Raw genomic sequence first — 16,076 nt, 5'->3', positions numbered from 1 at the left:
TGTTTCTTTTTCGGTATCGTGCCTTATAGGCGTTTGTGTTTTTTCTTCGGTATCGTGAATATTATTATACCGTTCCCGGTAGCTGATTGGTTGAGCTTTAGATAATGTCACGAAAGCGATCCCAAAGAGACAAGGCTGCAATATAGGGGCGATTCTATTCGAAGATCTAAAGCTAAGTATAAAGGAAGAAAAAAGGCACGCAGTGCCAATCGCGTACACGCGCGCCTAAGCGAGCAAATAACAAACTCACCCTGGCGCCTTGTCACGTGAGGTGGAGCTAGTCACGGTTGGCAGTCGCCCAGGCACGCCACTCCGTAACACCCCTACCCTGCATTTTTTTGTTTCAAAGGGCCAACTTCAAGTATGGTTGATGCTGCATACGATTGGGGCACGCGGGGCAGTTGTCGGCCACTTATGATAACCATTTATTACATCCAAGATCCATTACGCTGCGCTGCGTTACTTTATCCTGCGATTGAAATGGAAAAACAACTGCCAAGCCGTAGGTTGTTGGTTCCGAACGATGGTTTCCGAGTCGGAATCGAACCCGATTTAAACAACGAAAATAACGGAAATAACGGAAATATTCCTAACCCTAGCCTTAACGGCCATAACGATACCGGAAACCTTTTTACAACCCCCATTCGCTCCGGGACCCGTGCCGGCCAAAACGGCCTTAGGGCGGATTTTGCCGTTATTAACGGAATATCCAAATATTATTACGACGTGCAAATCGTTGCAATTAATAAGGATTCCGGTAATATAAACCTGTTAAACACGTTAACGAACGCAGCCAATAATAAAGGACGGAAATATCACTTTTTGGATCCATTTTTCCATCCAATTATAATAAACGCCGGAGGCCTTATGGAAAAAATACAGCACAGGCTTATAAACAGCTCCAAAAATTAATAGGTCCCGTTGCAGCCCATTGGCTGGATACGTCCACTTCGTTAATTCTGTTACGGTCGAGGACGACAGCAGGAATTTCGATTGCTAATAGCCGCCCCCGTACGTAGTGGGTAATACTTTTATTTTTATCATATTATTATTTTTAATTTTTGTTTTGTTTTGTTTTTATTTATATTTTATATTTATTTTTGCCTTATTTTGTTTTATTTTGTTTTGTTTAATTTTATTTTTTCTGGTTTTGTTCTATTTTATTTTATTTTTTTTTGTTTTTTTTTGTTTTTTTTTTGTTTTGATCTTTATATTTGTTTTTATTATTATTTTTGTTTTTGATTTTTTGTTTTCTTTTATTTATTCCCCCTTTTTTCATTCATAATTTTTATTTAAAAATATTCTTTTCTTTTTTCTTTTTCTTTTATACGGTTTTATTTTCCCGATTATTATGTTTCTATTTTATTTCCTTCGAACGACAAAACAAGTAGCAAAATAGCTTAGAATAAAACTAAAACGCGAATCAAAACCCTAAGGTCCCGCAGTCTGTTTATAATTACGTACATTTGCGTATGCATTAGTTATCGACAGCCAACAGGAGGGTAGGTCCCTCTGAAAGGGCCTCCTACCGTTGACAAACCTATTTTTGTAACCTTACACAAATCGATTGACAGAATAGGAAGTAAATCAATATAGTTGCTTCGTTAGTCCGCTGGCCCGTTATTTGGGGCTGTGGGCACCCTATCCTTTACCAACAAACGTTAAATTGTTTGAAATTAGTTTTTAACAATAAAACAAAAGCATTAGTAATTAAAAAGGTAAAAATACATGTCGCTTTACATACTAGAATAATAATGTGGGTTTTATAGTTGTCACCCACTTTGGTACTATTTTAGAAAAAGAGACCTTTTATAATTAGTTTAAATACTTAAAGCTCCGTGCGATGATTAAATTTGTGAAAGCCCACGCATAAATATAGGGTAGCAGGGGAGGGATTAGTTTTACTTTCTCCCATGGTGTGCAAAAAATATGCAATGTGTTTATTTTAATACATATATAAATATAGAAGTTGCACGACTAAGTAAATTAACTTAATAATTGGCAAGCTGGTACTATTATTATACATTTTAATAATACAAAACACATGCGATAAGTGTTATTATTCAACAACATCACCATCGGTTTCTAAATTTAAGAAACAAAGTTTAAAACTGCTAAAAATCACAACATATATTATAATAATAATAATAATAATAATAATAATAATAATAATAATAATAATAATAATAATAATAATAATAATAATAATAATAATAATAATAATAATAATAATAATAATAATAATAATAATAATAATAATAATAATAATAATAATAATATAAATTATAATTAAATTAGAACTTCTAATTTCAGGATTGTAAAAAACATATAAAGCCCGTTATATCCACCCTAACATAGATTTTTTTCTTCTTTTATCAACAACCCGCCAAATTGCAAATATTTATATCACGTCAGCTTACAATTTTGAGCAACTTTATTCCAATTACATTTACAAAAATCCATATTCAAAATGCATTTTTCTACCATTTATTTCACTGCGGCAATCTGCGTTATTGGCGTTATTGGCGTTCCAACCTCAAACAACGCCCTCGATGTAATTCACGTTGGCCAACTCGAAACGCGAAGCTCGATCGATGAACAAAGAAAAGAAATTGAAAGACTTCGTCGCGAAGCTGAGCGTTTAAAACGATTGGAGGAGCAGGCCAGAGAGAGGGCGGAGAGAGAAAAGAAAAAGGCGAAAGAGCAGGAGAGGCGTGCCGGTATTGGCAGTAACTAATATTTTTTTAATCCCCTAACCCCCTGGTATTTTCGGTTGGCAAATGTTAGGAAATTTGATTTTTGGGTCGAAAAACTCAACATTTGACAAAAAAAGCATTAGCTGAATATTTATTTAGCGTCCATTCGTTTTGTTTTAAAACTTTCTTTAAAATTAAATATAAAAATACCAGGCGAAAAAACCACCCTTTGCAACCGTTTAAATATATTGGCTTTTACCCATTTGACTATCCGCGGGCAGTTTTAAATACCTACGGCATAATAAATTGATTATTTTCTAAAAAGCTATTGCCAAAATCGGGAACACCCACAAGGCATATAGCGCTGTGCTAACTTTCAATGGTGGGTATTTCCCCCCTAACGCTATAATATTTAGTTCCAAAGCTTCCTGCGAACATTTAAAGTGGTGGAAGTGGAAGCCCATTTATAAACGTACGGTGGCAGGGGCGCGATTTTTGCCTGCTCCCGTAACGTATAACAAATATGTTACACATTTATATATAATAGCACCGAGCTAGAAAAATCCCCCGCCTACCACGCACGTGTATACGTGGGTTTTAACAAGTTTTACTATTTAACGGAGAAATAAAATACCCACGTTATTTCCAAGGTCGGCAACGCCTACAAGGTTTATATTATTAAATATTTAAACCATTGAAGGGCATTTGCCCTTACGATTATAATGCATATATATAACGTGGATCCTTAGAACCCTGATTATATGGGTACCCTGATTATTTTTCCAATATGCACCATCCTTCCACTTCCACACGTGTTTTTTCCACCACTCGTAATGGAATCACCAAATCGCGAAACGCAAATAAATCTTGCGCTTAATAAATTTCAATCGATTAAAATAATTAATATCCGAGCGGCAGCTAAACGTTATGGTGTCCCGTTTTTTACGCTACACGCCAAAATAAAAGGCGTTAAGGCTTTGGCCGACCGTCGACCTAATACTTAAAAATTAACAGTAAGCGAAGAGGAGTTAATTATTTAATATATATTGGACTTAAATTCCCGAGGATTTCCGCCTTAAATCGCTGATGTGGCCGCAATGGCTAACAATATTTTGGCTGCGCGAAACGCGCGAAACGCGCGATCGGTCGGGAAGGAATGGCCTTATCGCTTTATCCAGCGACGTACAAAGTTGAAAACGCGTTTTTGTCGCGTTTATAACTTCCAAAGGGCCCTTTGCGAAAATTCTAACGCGTTAAACGCGTGATTTCGGCTGGTTGCCAATACAAAGGCCAAATATAGCATCCAAAATTGCGACATTTACAACTTCGACGAAACCGGCTTTATAATGGGCCAGATTTGCGGCCATATGGTCGTAACTGGGTCCGAAAAACGCGGAAAAAGCAAAAAAAGTACAGCCCGGCAATCGAAAATGGGCGACTGCAATCTGCTGCATTAGTGGCGACGGCTACGACGTGCCCCCATATATCATCGTTAAAAGCGCCCACCATCTCGCGAATTGGTATACAAAGGGCGGTCTTCCCGCATCCTGGCGTATAAAAACCACCGCTAAAAGATGGACAAATAACGAAACAGGTTTGGATTGGGTTCAGCATTTCCATCATTATACAAAATCGCGGACAAAAAGCGCGTATCGGATGTTGGTACTCGATAGGCATGGCAGCCACCAATCGCCGGAATTCGAGGGCTATTACAAAAATTACAGCATTATTCCACTTTACCTGCCTGCTCATTCATTTCACCTAACCCAACCATTTAACGTCGAAATGTTTGGTGTTTTAAAACGGGCGTACGGACAAAAAATCAACAACTTTATCCGGGTCCATATTAACAGCATTAGTAAAATCGTTTTTTTTTTGGCTTTTGTAGCGGCGTACAAAGTTTCTATAACAAATGAAAATATAACTGGGGGTTTTAGGGGAGTTGGATTTATTCCCCATAACCCGGAAGCCGTAATTTCCAAACTGGATATTAAAACACGGACGCTTTCACCCAAAAAGCCTACTTTTCCCACCACCGAGTTTTGGGTCTTTTAAACGCCGCACAACCCGACAAAAGCTATTTGTTAATTAACGCTTATTAAAACTCGAATTTCCTTCACCGATTTTTAAGGCAATAAAACAATTGGCGAAAGGATTAAAATTAATTGCTTATCGGACCACGCTTTTTGAAGCAGAGAACCGCAGCTTTCGGAAGGTTAATAAGGCGTTTAGCAAACGACGAAGGGCCAAAAAGACACGTATCCGTAAAGGAGGGTTATACACCGCATATAAGGTTCAAACTTCGTTATAATTAACAAACGCAAATAGTCCAATAATGGATAACGAAGGTGAAAATGGGGAGGGAAATAATGCGCGATTGGCGATTAACCGGCGCTGTGGCAATTGTGGCAATATAAAATATGATGCACGCACCTGTTAGAAAGATGTAGAAATGTCTAATGTACATATTTCCGACTGCATTAAGGTCAAATAAGCAATGCAGACGTTGCAATTGGAGTTAGAAATAGTGTGGTATAGGAAAAGTGGTCAGGGTATTATCCTGGCCAGGGTACTGTACATCCACATTATGCTTTATTAAGAAGGATTACATTGGATAGTCTTTTTTGTGGTACGCAATGTACAGCCCCGATACAGTTGGGAAAGCCTCGTTAAAAGCGGCAAAATAACCGGGTTGGCCTCTTAAAAGGGCCAAAATGTCACGACCAGGCATAAATTGGAAAACCTCAGTGTATTAGGCGCTTTTAACGAAAATTCTAAACTGAAGAGAAGAGAGAAATTGCAATTAACGACTCGCTGGAGGGACGCGCTTAAATCCGGAGTTAGTGGACCCTTTGTGAGCCCTGGCTCGGCGTGGCGGTGCCTACCAGCGGCGTGGCTGGTGGAACCGAATCGTAATTCTGAGGGTAGGTCTGGGGGCCTAATCCTTACACAAAACACGCTCGAGCAAGGTACATAATTCGGCTCCGAATCCTAAACCGGGATATTACAAATGCGGGGATTCTCTAGGGCTTTAATTCGCGCTTATTTATACTCTAAACTATTTTGCTACGTTGTTTTACTTAAGGTAATGGAGTGGAAATATATAAAATTACAAGGTGTAAAACTCAAAGTACTGTAACATTTGGACCGTAAAATCACCAAACCCTAACCCTGACCCCTAACCAACGACCCACCAGGGTGATACCTTCATCTACGTCGCGTCAAGCTCAGGACTTTGTTTGTTTCCTTTCTTCTCCTCAAAATGGAATCTTCGTCGATAAGTGCCAGTAGACTAGCTTCCGTGCTATGCTTACCCTGGCCGTAACAATTACCACGCAATCCACTAGTTCAACATAATTTCATTTTTGGACTCTTTCGTGGCAATGGTTGAAATTCACGAACTTTTACCTTAACGGACACGTCCATGCGATATAATTGTCCTGTATGGTCAGCCTTTGTAGCCGCCAAGCCGAATGGGGAGGGGTTGGCCAGGCGAAATGGCCGTCAGCACACAAACACAGCTACCCCTCCTTCCCTATCTAAACCACCGGACAGTAAGTAGCCCATTAATTCAATATAGTTAATAAAAGTCCCTCTATTCAGTCAAAACTGTCTGGGCCGCTTTAAATAATGTCTTATAAAAACGGTGGCAAACCACAGCGGAGCGCGGGTAATTTTATAACCGGCGACACTGCCTCGTTGGAGCAAAGGCTTTAACCTAAACGAGACAACCGACACAAATAACAAAAAAGGTACAGTTTAACGTTGCGTACCCCCTGTTCGGCACCCCCCCTGTTCGGCACCCTGAAAATCTAACAACGAAATGCCTACTTTTATAAGCTGATTTAAATATAAAATTATCAACGGACAAAAATACAATCGTTTTCACGCTTCTCCGGTTCATTAACCTCTTCTTCATCAGCTAAAGGTTCCAAATTTTCTATATCCTTTTCCTGCAATCCAATAATGTTCTGTTTGTTAACCAAAAGCTCGTTTGGATCCGGAACCACCCTCCTCCTTTTAACCGGCCGTATTGCCTCCAGTTGTGCTTCCAATAAGCTGATTTTTTGCTGGGCGCTAGCCAAAAGGGTATCTTTAGCTTCGAAGCTTTTTTGGACTTTTGCAAATAAAAGACGTGAAGTAGCGTTGGTTTTGTTGGATTGGGAAAGTTTTTGCAGTTGAAATCGGACATCTCGGGTCGTTTTAGGGGTTTTCCAAATAAGTAAAGACGGGTCGTTAATTTTTTGGGCTGGGCTTTCCGGTGTTTTATCCCTTTGCAAACCGTTGTTTTTATCTTTTATAACGTTGGCATTGCTATTTTCTAACAAAAAAGGGCTTAAAAGTGGTTTAACCAAGTTTACCGGCCATAACCCCGTTGTACGCCAACCAGATTGAATGGTTTTTGCTATAAATGCTTTTAATCTGGCTTTTCGATAACAAAGTAGGAAATTTCGTTTTCCAATAATTGTTGAACAGCAAAATTGGCTAACAAATCCAAGTTGACGTCGATAAGCTTCTTTTAACGGCCCAAAAACCGATAGATCCAATGGTTGGAGAACGTGTGACGAATGAGGGGGTAAATATAGGAGTTGAATATTGTTTTGCAAGCAAAGAAGCATAAATTCGTCCGTTATATGTGATCCATGGCCATCCAAAACTAATAACCGCTTTTCAGGGGTTAAAGGTTGGGTATACGGAATAAACACTTTTTTTAACCATTCGATAGCCGTTTCGTTATTTGTCCACCCGTTTTCGGTTGCGTGAAATTTCCAATTATCGAAAAGGCTTAAATCCGTCGGAAACCATTGTTGTTGTACGTTTTTTCCCTTAAATATAACAAGGGGAGGGAGGGCAACGCCCGTAGCCGATATACATTCGATTATAGTCGTCCAACCCCGCGTTCCGGGCTTTTTCCGTTGCAACGGCCGGATCCCGTTAAGCCCTAATACCAGGCCGTTAGATCCTTTACCTTCCATTATACCGGTTTCGTCCATATTCCAACGGTTTTCCGGTTTAATAGCGTTAATAACCGGGTTCGTAATATAAAGCCACCAAGATTTAATTACCTCCGTAGTAGCGCCATTAACCCGGGCGTTATCTATTCGACGGGGCCTTTGGGTCTTAAGGATTGGATAACGAGCCAAAAAACGAGTTATCCAACGTTTTCCAAGGCCTTTTGTCTCTCCGGCGGCTTGAAGAATTCGTTCGGCAAAAAAGCGTAATTCTTGATGCGTTGGCGGAAGCCCTAAAGCTGTTTGGGTAAGTACCCAATCAGCCAAATGCTTTTCCTGTTCCGTAGAAAGCTTTTGAAAAGGGTTTTGTGCTTTTTTATAAGCTTGAGAACCTTTAAGTCGACTTTGAAGTGTAGACCTAGGTATTCCCCATTTTCGGGAGGTTTTTGCAATTGGATTGCCATTATTGACGTCGTTAATTGCAGATATAAGCTGTTTTTCAGTATATTGCTTCATTGGAAAATGGAGAATCAAGATTAGAAAAAAGTAAATCCAAAAGTGAAAGATTCATCGAGATATTTATAATAGAAGTTGGAGGATAAAAATAAAAGTGTTGTTATTTTTGGGTGCCGAACAGGGGGGGTGCCGAACAGGGGGTACGCAACGTTAAAGGGCTAAAAGAATCAGTGCAAATTTACTGTTAAATTTTGTGGTCACCAATCAGCTCGACTCCTGGCTGCATTCTAAATAACCTGTATCAAGGGGGTCCGGCATCTGCCAACATAACTGGCTATAACCGCACAATACTGCATAACAAAACATACCTAAATGCGTAACTGAAGATATCCGGTGTAGCACAACATGGCTTGGCTACCCCCCATTACAGCACTGCCACACATTTGATCCGCCTAATGTTTTTTTCTATGCGAAGGATCAAAACTTTCATGCTCCAATCAAGACCACAGGTAGTTTTGGTCTCCCGGTTTCTTCCCACACGTTTTTGTCAATCTACCTGTGCTCGACAAACCAATAAATGTGCTTAACGAGCCATGTGCATACTACACGTAAATAATTAATACCCTACCGTCTCCGCAAAGTTTGGAAACATCCGCCCGAATAACCCAACTTGGGGTCGAATGTTGGCGTCGAGGGATCAGGTATTTGGCAAATCTGGCCTCTGCTTGCCCCCGTTCAAAAAATCCAACCTCCGTTCACACTATCAATGGAAAGATACAGGTATATCCCGCTTTCTTCAACTTGCCAAATCCGCCTTTTGAGGCTTTTTACCGGACGAGCAGATAACGAGTTGTCCGGCGAATTATTTCATACATCCCTCAACTGCGCGCCGCGCTTTACAGCGCTTTCGTACACGTAGGGTAACCCGGAGCCCCGGAAAGCAATTCGCTGCTATGGCCTCATTACTAAGGTTGGTCCCAACTTGCACAATGCTTTGCGGCATTTCAAAGGGCCTAATAACGATATCATCCTCTGGGCGGATGCGCTGTGCATCGACCAATAGAATATACCAAAACTTAACGAGCAGGTCAAAATAATGGGCGACATCTACGCCTCGGCGATTCCCACAGCTATTTGGCTTGGAAAAGAGTCGGCCGAGGTCAAAATGGCTTTTGGCTGGTTACGCAATTTCAACAAAGCCACAAATTCATGGAAATCCAATTAGCAGGCATGGAAGCACGATTTTAAGTTCATCGATAAACACCATGCCGAGGCGATATTATAAAATGCTTTCGGTAATTGCAAGGTACTGGCCTTTAGAAACATCTGGGCTCTGCTCGACTGTCCGTGGTTTACACGAAAGTGGGTCGTTCAGGAGCTCGTTAAGTCGCGCATGCCATTGCTAGTTAGCGGCAGGAATTGCATCCCGTGGCCGTTTCTATCAGCATGGTTAAGATTCATAAGGAAGTGTACAGTTCAGTACGAGGATTTCAGATTGTTTTGCCCACGACCTTTTGAGGCTAACTCCAAGGTTTTGGGAATATGTGAGCTGCGAGCCACGCTTTTGTGGCGGATTGCAAACCAAAAAACCCCTCTTTTGCTGTTTCTTCTGACGAGGACGCTGCAATTCAGATGCCGCGACCCTCATAATTACGTATTTGCTTTAATGGGGATCGCATTGGACGCAAAACGCTTTCCCCCCGCTGATTACGGGAAGAAAACTGAGGATATATTCCGGCAGCTTGTTTATGCTTGCGTGTCTAATACTATAAACCTCAAACTGCTATGGTCTTTTCTCTCCTCAATGCCTTTGGAAAAACGGTTGCATTTTTGGGTACCTAACATAAAAAAAGGTGTGGCTGAATGCGACGGGGGCGTTCTGCCTACCCAATTTTCCGTACAGCAGAAAAAAAATTACAACGCAGGTGGAAAATCGTTTCCGGAACCGTAATTAAACCGAGGTCGAAACTTGCTCAAAATAATGGGCCGCATCGTCGATAAGATTCAACTTCTTGGGTCCGACAATAAAAATTTTATCAATGCTCAAACTGTCGAAGGTATAATGAAAATAAGGAGCGATTTTAAAACCTTCGGGCAAAATCTCCAACTATTGCTCCAGCAAAAGTACCAATGGCTGGAAAAGTGCATCGCCATCGCAGCAAAAACTATCAGCAAAAATAATGCCGAAAAAGCGTTTAAAAACGCTCTTCTAAACGACAAAATAGTCAGCGAAAAAGCACTTCAAAACTTAGCGGTGGCGAGGCGAGAATTTTCTACTTGTATACGCCTAATGAAAAAGGAGGTATGCAGTGGTCAGCTGTGGTTTTTGGCCGCTTTGAACCGCCTGAGCCTTGAGTCCGGTTACCTTTTGGAAAACATGATATCGGACAAGCTTCAGCGGCGATTCGGTGGTACGGAGGGCAGGAAAATAGGCTGGCTACCACCGGTGGCCGAGAAAGAAACTTGGTTTGTATCTTTAACGGCATGGAGCTCCCATATATCATCCGTCCAGCGGGTAACGGCCAATACCTCCTCGTTGGTGACTGCATAATTATGGAACTTATAATGGGAAAAGGGATGCAGCTGCCCAAAACGGAGTCGCAGATAATAGTGCTTAAATAGCCAATATGGAGGTGATATCTTCGATGGAGAAATTTATAATACTACTAGTATATAAAAATTGTTGTTTTCCTCCATATCGCGCCAGGGGGTTCCTGCCAAAGGTCTTCCTAGATTTCTATCTGGTCATCTATCAATCAGTCACAGCTTCCGGAATCATGGTGTTTATTCGGCCCTGCAAGCGGGGCAGGGATCGCCGGGTCGTGGATGGGTACCGACCTGGTCAGCGTGTTCTGTTTTGGCTACCCTGACAAAAAAAATGAACTATGCGCTTCGGCATTTCAAGGTGCTCAAGGCCAAAGGCGATCCCACCGGCGATAGAATTGCAAGTCCGGCGGCCGACCGGAACAACCGGGGCTGGTAAGCCCATATGATAACGAAAGCACCTTGAAGAGACTAGCGGCAGTGATTTCCAAGATCCTTGATGTTGCCAAACAATCTGGCGGGCCTGTTCAGGTTAAATACAGCGCAGCAGAGAGCCAGCTTTGTCTGTTCAGGATTGACTCTGTTAAGATGCTGCCAGACGATCTTCACGTCAAATGGAAATCGACGACAGAGACGAGAGGTTTGGCACCTCCTAAGAGTCCGGGCATGACATCTGATGGCAAAGACACCATAAAGATTAGCCCCGGGTACGCCCTGCTGGCCACCGCCGCCTGTTGGCCACCCAAAACTCTAAGAACCAAATTTCGTATTTTGCAAAGCAATTTAAATATACAACTATTAACACACAACAATACAATCGTTTTCAAGCTCTTCCGGCTCATCAGCCTCTTATTTATCACCTAAAGCTTCCAAACTAGCCATATCATTTTCCTGTGATTCATAAACGTTCTTTTTGCTAAGCAAATGCTCGTTTGGATCCGGAATGTGAGGATTAGGCCACCAGACCTACCCTCAGAATTACGATTCGGTTCCACCAGCCACGCCGCTGGTAGGCACCGCCACGCCGAGCCAGGGCTCACAAAGGGTCCACTAACTCCGGATTTAAGCGCGTCCCTCCAGCGAGTCGTTAATTGCAATTTCTCTCTTCTCTTCAGTTTAGAATTTTCGTTAAAAGCGCCTAATACACTGAGGTTTTCCAATTTATGCCTGGTCGTGACATTTTGGCCCTTTTAAGAGGCCAACCCGGTTATTTTGCCGCTTTTAACGAGGCTTTCCCAACTGTATCGGGGCTGTACATTGCGTACCACAAAAAAGACTATCCAATGTAATCCTTCTTAATAAAGCATAATGTGGATGTACAGTACCCTGGCCAGGATAATACCCTGACCACTTTTCCTATACCACACTATTTCTAACTCCAATTGCAACGTCTGCATTGCTTATTTGACCTTAATGCAGTCGGAAATATGTACATTAGACATTTCTACATCTTTCTAACAGGTGCGTGCATCATATTTTATATTGCCACAATTGCCACAGCGCCGGTTAATCGCCAATCGCGCATTATTTCCCTCCCCATTTTCACCTTCGTTATCCATTATTGGACTATTTGCGTTTGTTAATTATAACGAAGTTTGAACCTTATATGCGGTGTATAACCCTCCTTTACGGATACGTGTCTTTTTGGCCCTTCGTCGTTTGCTAAACGCCTTATTAACCTTCCGAAAGCTGCGGTTCTCTGCTTCAAAAAGCGTGGTCCGATAAGCAATTAATTTTAATCCTTTCGCCAATTGTTTTATTGCCTTAAAAATCGGTGAAGGAAATTCGAGTTTTAATAAGCGTTAATTAACAAATAGCTTTTGTCGGGTTGTGCGGCGTTTAAAAGACCCAAAACTCGGTGGTGGGAAAAGTAGGCTTTTTGGGTGAAAGCGTCCGTGTTTTAATATCCAGTTTGGAAATTACGGCTTCCGGGTTATGGGGAATAAATCCAACTCCCCTAAAACCCCCAGTTATATTTTCATTTGTTATAGAAACTTTGTACGCCGCTACAAAAGCCAAAAAAAAAACGATTTTACTAATGCTGTTAATATGGACCCGGATAAAGTTGTTGATTTTTTGTCCGTACGCCCGTTTTAAAACACCAAACATTTCGACGTTAAATGGTTGGGTTAGGTGAAATGAATGAGCAGGCAGGTAAAGTGGAATAATGCTGTAATTTTTGTAATAGCCCTCGAATTCCGGCGATTGGTGGCTGCCATGCCTATCGAGTACCAACATCCGATACGCGCTTTTTGTCCGCGATTTTGTATAATGATGGAAATGCTGAACCCAATCCAAACCTGTTTCGTTATTTGTCCATCTTTTAGCGGTGGTTTTTATACGCCAGGATGCGGGAAGACCGCCCTTTGTATACCAATTCGCGAGATGGTGGGCGCTTTTAACGATGATATATGGGGGCACGTCGTAGCCGTCGCCACTAATGCAGCAGATTGCAGTCGCCCATTTTCGATTGCCGGGCTGTACTTTTTTTGCTTTTTCCGCGTTTTTCGGACCCAGTTACGACCATATGGCCGCAAATCTGGCCCATTATAAAGCCGGTTTCGTCGAAGTTGTAAATGTCGCAATTTTGGATGCTATATTTGGCCTTTGTATTGGCAACCAGCCGAAATCACGCGTTTAACGCGTTAGAATTTTCGCAAAGGGCCCTTTGGAAGTTATAAACGCGACAAAAACGCGTTTTCAACTTTGTACGTCGCTGGATAAAGCGATAAGGCCATTCCTTCCCGACCGATCGCGCGTTTCGCGCGTTTCGCGCAGCCAAAATATTGTTAGCCATTGCGGCCACATCAGCGATTTAAGGCGGAAATCCTCGGGAATTTAAGTCCAATATATATTAAATAATTAACTCCTCTTCGCTTACTGTTAATTTTTAAGTATTAGGTCGACGGTCGGCCAAAGCCTTAACGCCTTTTATTTTGGCGTGTAGCGTAAAAAACGGGACACCATAACGTTTAGCTGCCGCTCGGATATTAATTATTTTAATCGATTGAAATTTATTAAGCGCAAGATTTATTTGCGTTTCGCGATTTGGTGATTCCATTACGAGTGGTGGAAAAAACACGTGTGGAAGTGGAAGGATGGTGCATATTGGAAAAATAATCAGGGTACCCATATAATCAGGGTTCTAAGGATCCACGTTATATATATGCATTATAATCGTAAGGGCAAATGCCCTTCAATGGTTTAAATATTTAATAATATAAACCTTGTAGGCGTTGCCGACCTTGGAAATAACGTGGGTATTTTATTTCTCCGTTAAATAGTAAAACTTGTTAAAACCCACGTATACACGTGCGTGGTAGGCGGGGGATTTTTCTAGCTCGGTGCTATTATATATAAATGTGTAACATATTTGTTATACGTTACGGGAGCAGGCAAAAATCGCGCCCCTGCCACCGTACGTTTATAAATGGGCTTCCACTTCCACCACTTTAAATGTTCGCAGGAAGCTTTGGAACTAAATATTATAGCGTTAGGGGGGAAATACCCACCATTGAAAGTTAGCACAGCGCTATATGCCTTGTGGGTGTTCCCGATTTTGGCAATAGCTTTTTAGAAAATAATCAATTTATTATGCCGTAGGTATTTAAAACTGCCCGCGGATAGTCAAATGGGTAAAAGCCAATATATTTAAACGGTTGCAAAGGGTGGTTTTTTCGCCTGGTATTTTTATATTTAATTTTAAAGAAAGTTTTAAAACAAAACGAATGGACGCTAAATAAATATTCAGCTAATGCTTTTTTTGTCAAATGTTGAGTTTTTCGACCCAAAAATCAAATTTCCTAACATTTGCCAACCGAAAATACCAGGGGGTTAGGGGATTAAAAAAATATTAGTTACTGCCAATACCGGCACGCCTCTCCTGCTCTTTCGCCTTTTTCTTTTCTCTCTCCGCCCTCTCTCTGGCCTGCTCCTCCAATCGTTTTAAACGCTCAGCTTCGCGACGAAGTCTTTCAATTTCTTTTCTTTGTTCATCGATCGAGCTTCGCGTTTCGAGTTGGCCAACGTGAATTACATCGAGGGCGTTGTTTGAGGTTGGAACGCCAATAACGCCAATAACGCAGATTGCCGCAGTGAAATAAATGGTAGAAAAATGCATTTTGAATATGGATTTTTGTAAATGTAATTGGAATAAAGTTGCTCAAAATTGTAAGCTGACGTGATATAAATATTTGCAATTTGGCGGGTTGTTGATAAAAGAAGAAAAAAATCTATGTTAGGGTGGATATAACGGGCTTTATATGTTTTTTACAATCCTGAAATTAGAAGTTCTAATTTAATTATAATTTATATTATTATTATTATTATTATTATTATTATTATTATTATTATTATTATTATTATTATTATTATTATTATTATTATTATTATTATTATTATTATAATATATGTTGTGATTTTTAGCAGTTTTAAACTTTGTTTCTTAAATTTAGAAACCGATGGTGATGTTGTTGAATAATAACACTTATCGCATGTGTTTTGTATTATTAAAATGTATAATAATAGTACCAGCTTGCCAATTATTAAGTTAATTTACTTAGTCGTGCAACTTCTATATTTATATATGTATTAAAATAAACACATTGCATATTTTTTGCACACCATGGGAGAAAGTAAAACTAATCCCTCCCCTGCTACCCTATATTTATGCGTGGGCTTTCACAAATTTAATCATCGCACGGAGCTTTAAGTATTTAAACTAATTATAAAAGGTCTCTTTTTCTAAAATAGTACCAAAGTGGGTGACAACTATAAAACCCACATTATTATTCTAGTATGTAAAGCGACATGTATTTTTACCTTTTTAATTACTAATGCTTTTGTTTTATTGTTAAAAACTAATTTCAAACAATTTAACGTTTGTTGGTAAAGGATAGGGTGCCCACAGCCCCAAATAACGGGCCAGCGGACTAACGAAGCAACTATATTGATTTACTTCCTATTCTGTCAATCGATTTGTGTAAGGTTACAAAAATAGGTTTGTCAACGGTAGGAGGCCCTTTCAGAGGGACCTACCCTCCTGTTGGCTGTCGATAACTAATGCATACGCAAATGTACGTAATTATAAACAGACTGCGGGACCTTAGGGTTTTGATTCGCGTTTTAGTTTTATTCTAAGCTATTTTGCTACTTGTTTTGTCGTTCGAAGGAAATAAAATAGAAACATAATAATCGGGAAAATAAAACCGTATAAAAGAAAAAGAAAAAAGAAAAGAATATTTTTAAATAAAAATTATGAATGAAAAAAGGGGGAATAAATAAAAGAAAACAAAAAATCAAAAACAAAAATAATAATAAAAACAAATATAAAGATCAAAACAAAAAAAAAACAAAAAAAAACAAAAAAAAATAAAATAAAATAGAACAAAACCAGAAAAAATAAAATTAAACAAAACAAAATAAAACA

General features: G+C 40.2%; 3 protein-coding genes across 3 annotated transcripts; all 3 read left to right on the top strand.

Annotated features, from left to right (window-relative positions):
- Positions 1–480: 480 nt before the first annotated feature.
- On the top strand, positions 481–912 carry PgNI_02594 (uncharacterized protein; the record flags this gene model as incomplete). Its single annotated transcript, XM_031122656.1, has 1 exon — positions 481–912. One exon carries the CDS (start codon positions 481–483, stop codon positions 910–912), a length of 432 nt encoding a protein of 143 aa, XP_030986488.1.
- A 5,208-nt stretch (positions 913–6,120) lies between these two features.
- PgNI_02593 (uncharacterized protein) lies at positions 6,121–6,258 on the top strand (the record flags this gene model as incomplete). The annotated part of the gene is made up of 1 exon (XM_031122655.1): positions 6,121–6,258. The coding sequence occupies one exon, from the start codon at positions 6,121–6,123 to the stop codon at positions 6,256–6,258; it is 138 nt and encodes a 45-aa protein (XP_030986489.1).
- A 2,942-nt stretch (positions 6,259–9,200) lies between these two features.
- PgNI_02592 (uncharacterized protein) lies at positions 9,201–9,389 on the top strand (the record flags this gene model as incomplete). The annotated part of the gene is made up of 2 exons (XM_031122654.1): positions 9,201–9,263; positions 9,330–9,389. The coding sequence occupies 2 exons, from the start codon at positions 9,201–9,203 to the stop codon at positions 9,387–9,389; spliced, it is 123 nt and encodes a 40-aa protein (XP_030986490.1).
- Positions 9,390–16,076: the final 6,687 nt, after the last annotated feature.

The sequence above is a fragment of the Pyricularia grisea genome (assembly GCF_004355905.1).
Source record: "Pyricularia grisea strain NI907 chromosome Unknown Pyricularia_grisea_NI907_Scaffold_1, whole genome shotgun sequence".
Taxonomy (NCBI): Eukaryota; Fungi; Ascomycota; class Sordariomycetes; order Magnaporthales; family Pyriculariaceae; genus Pyricularia; species Pyricularia grisea.
Note: the sequence above shows the minus strand (reverse complement) of the source record. Positions and strands in the feature narration are given on the sequence as shown.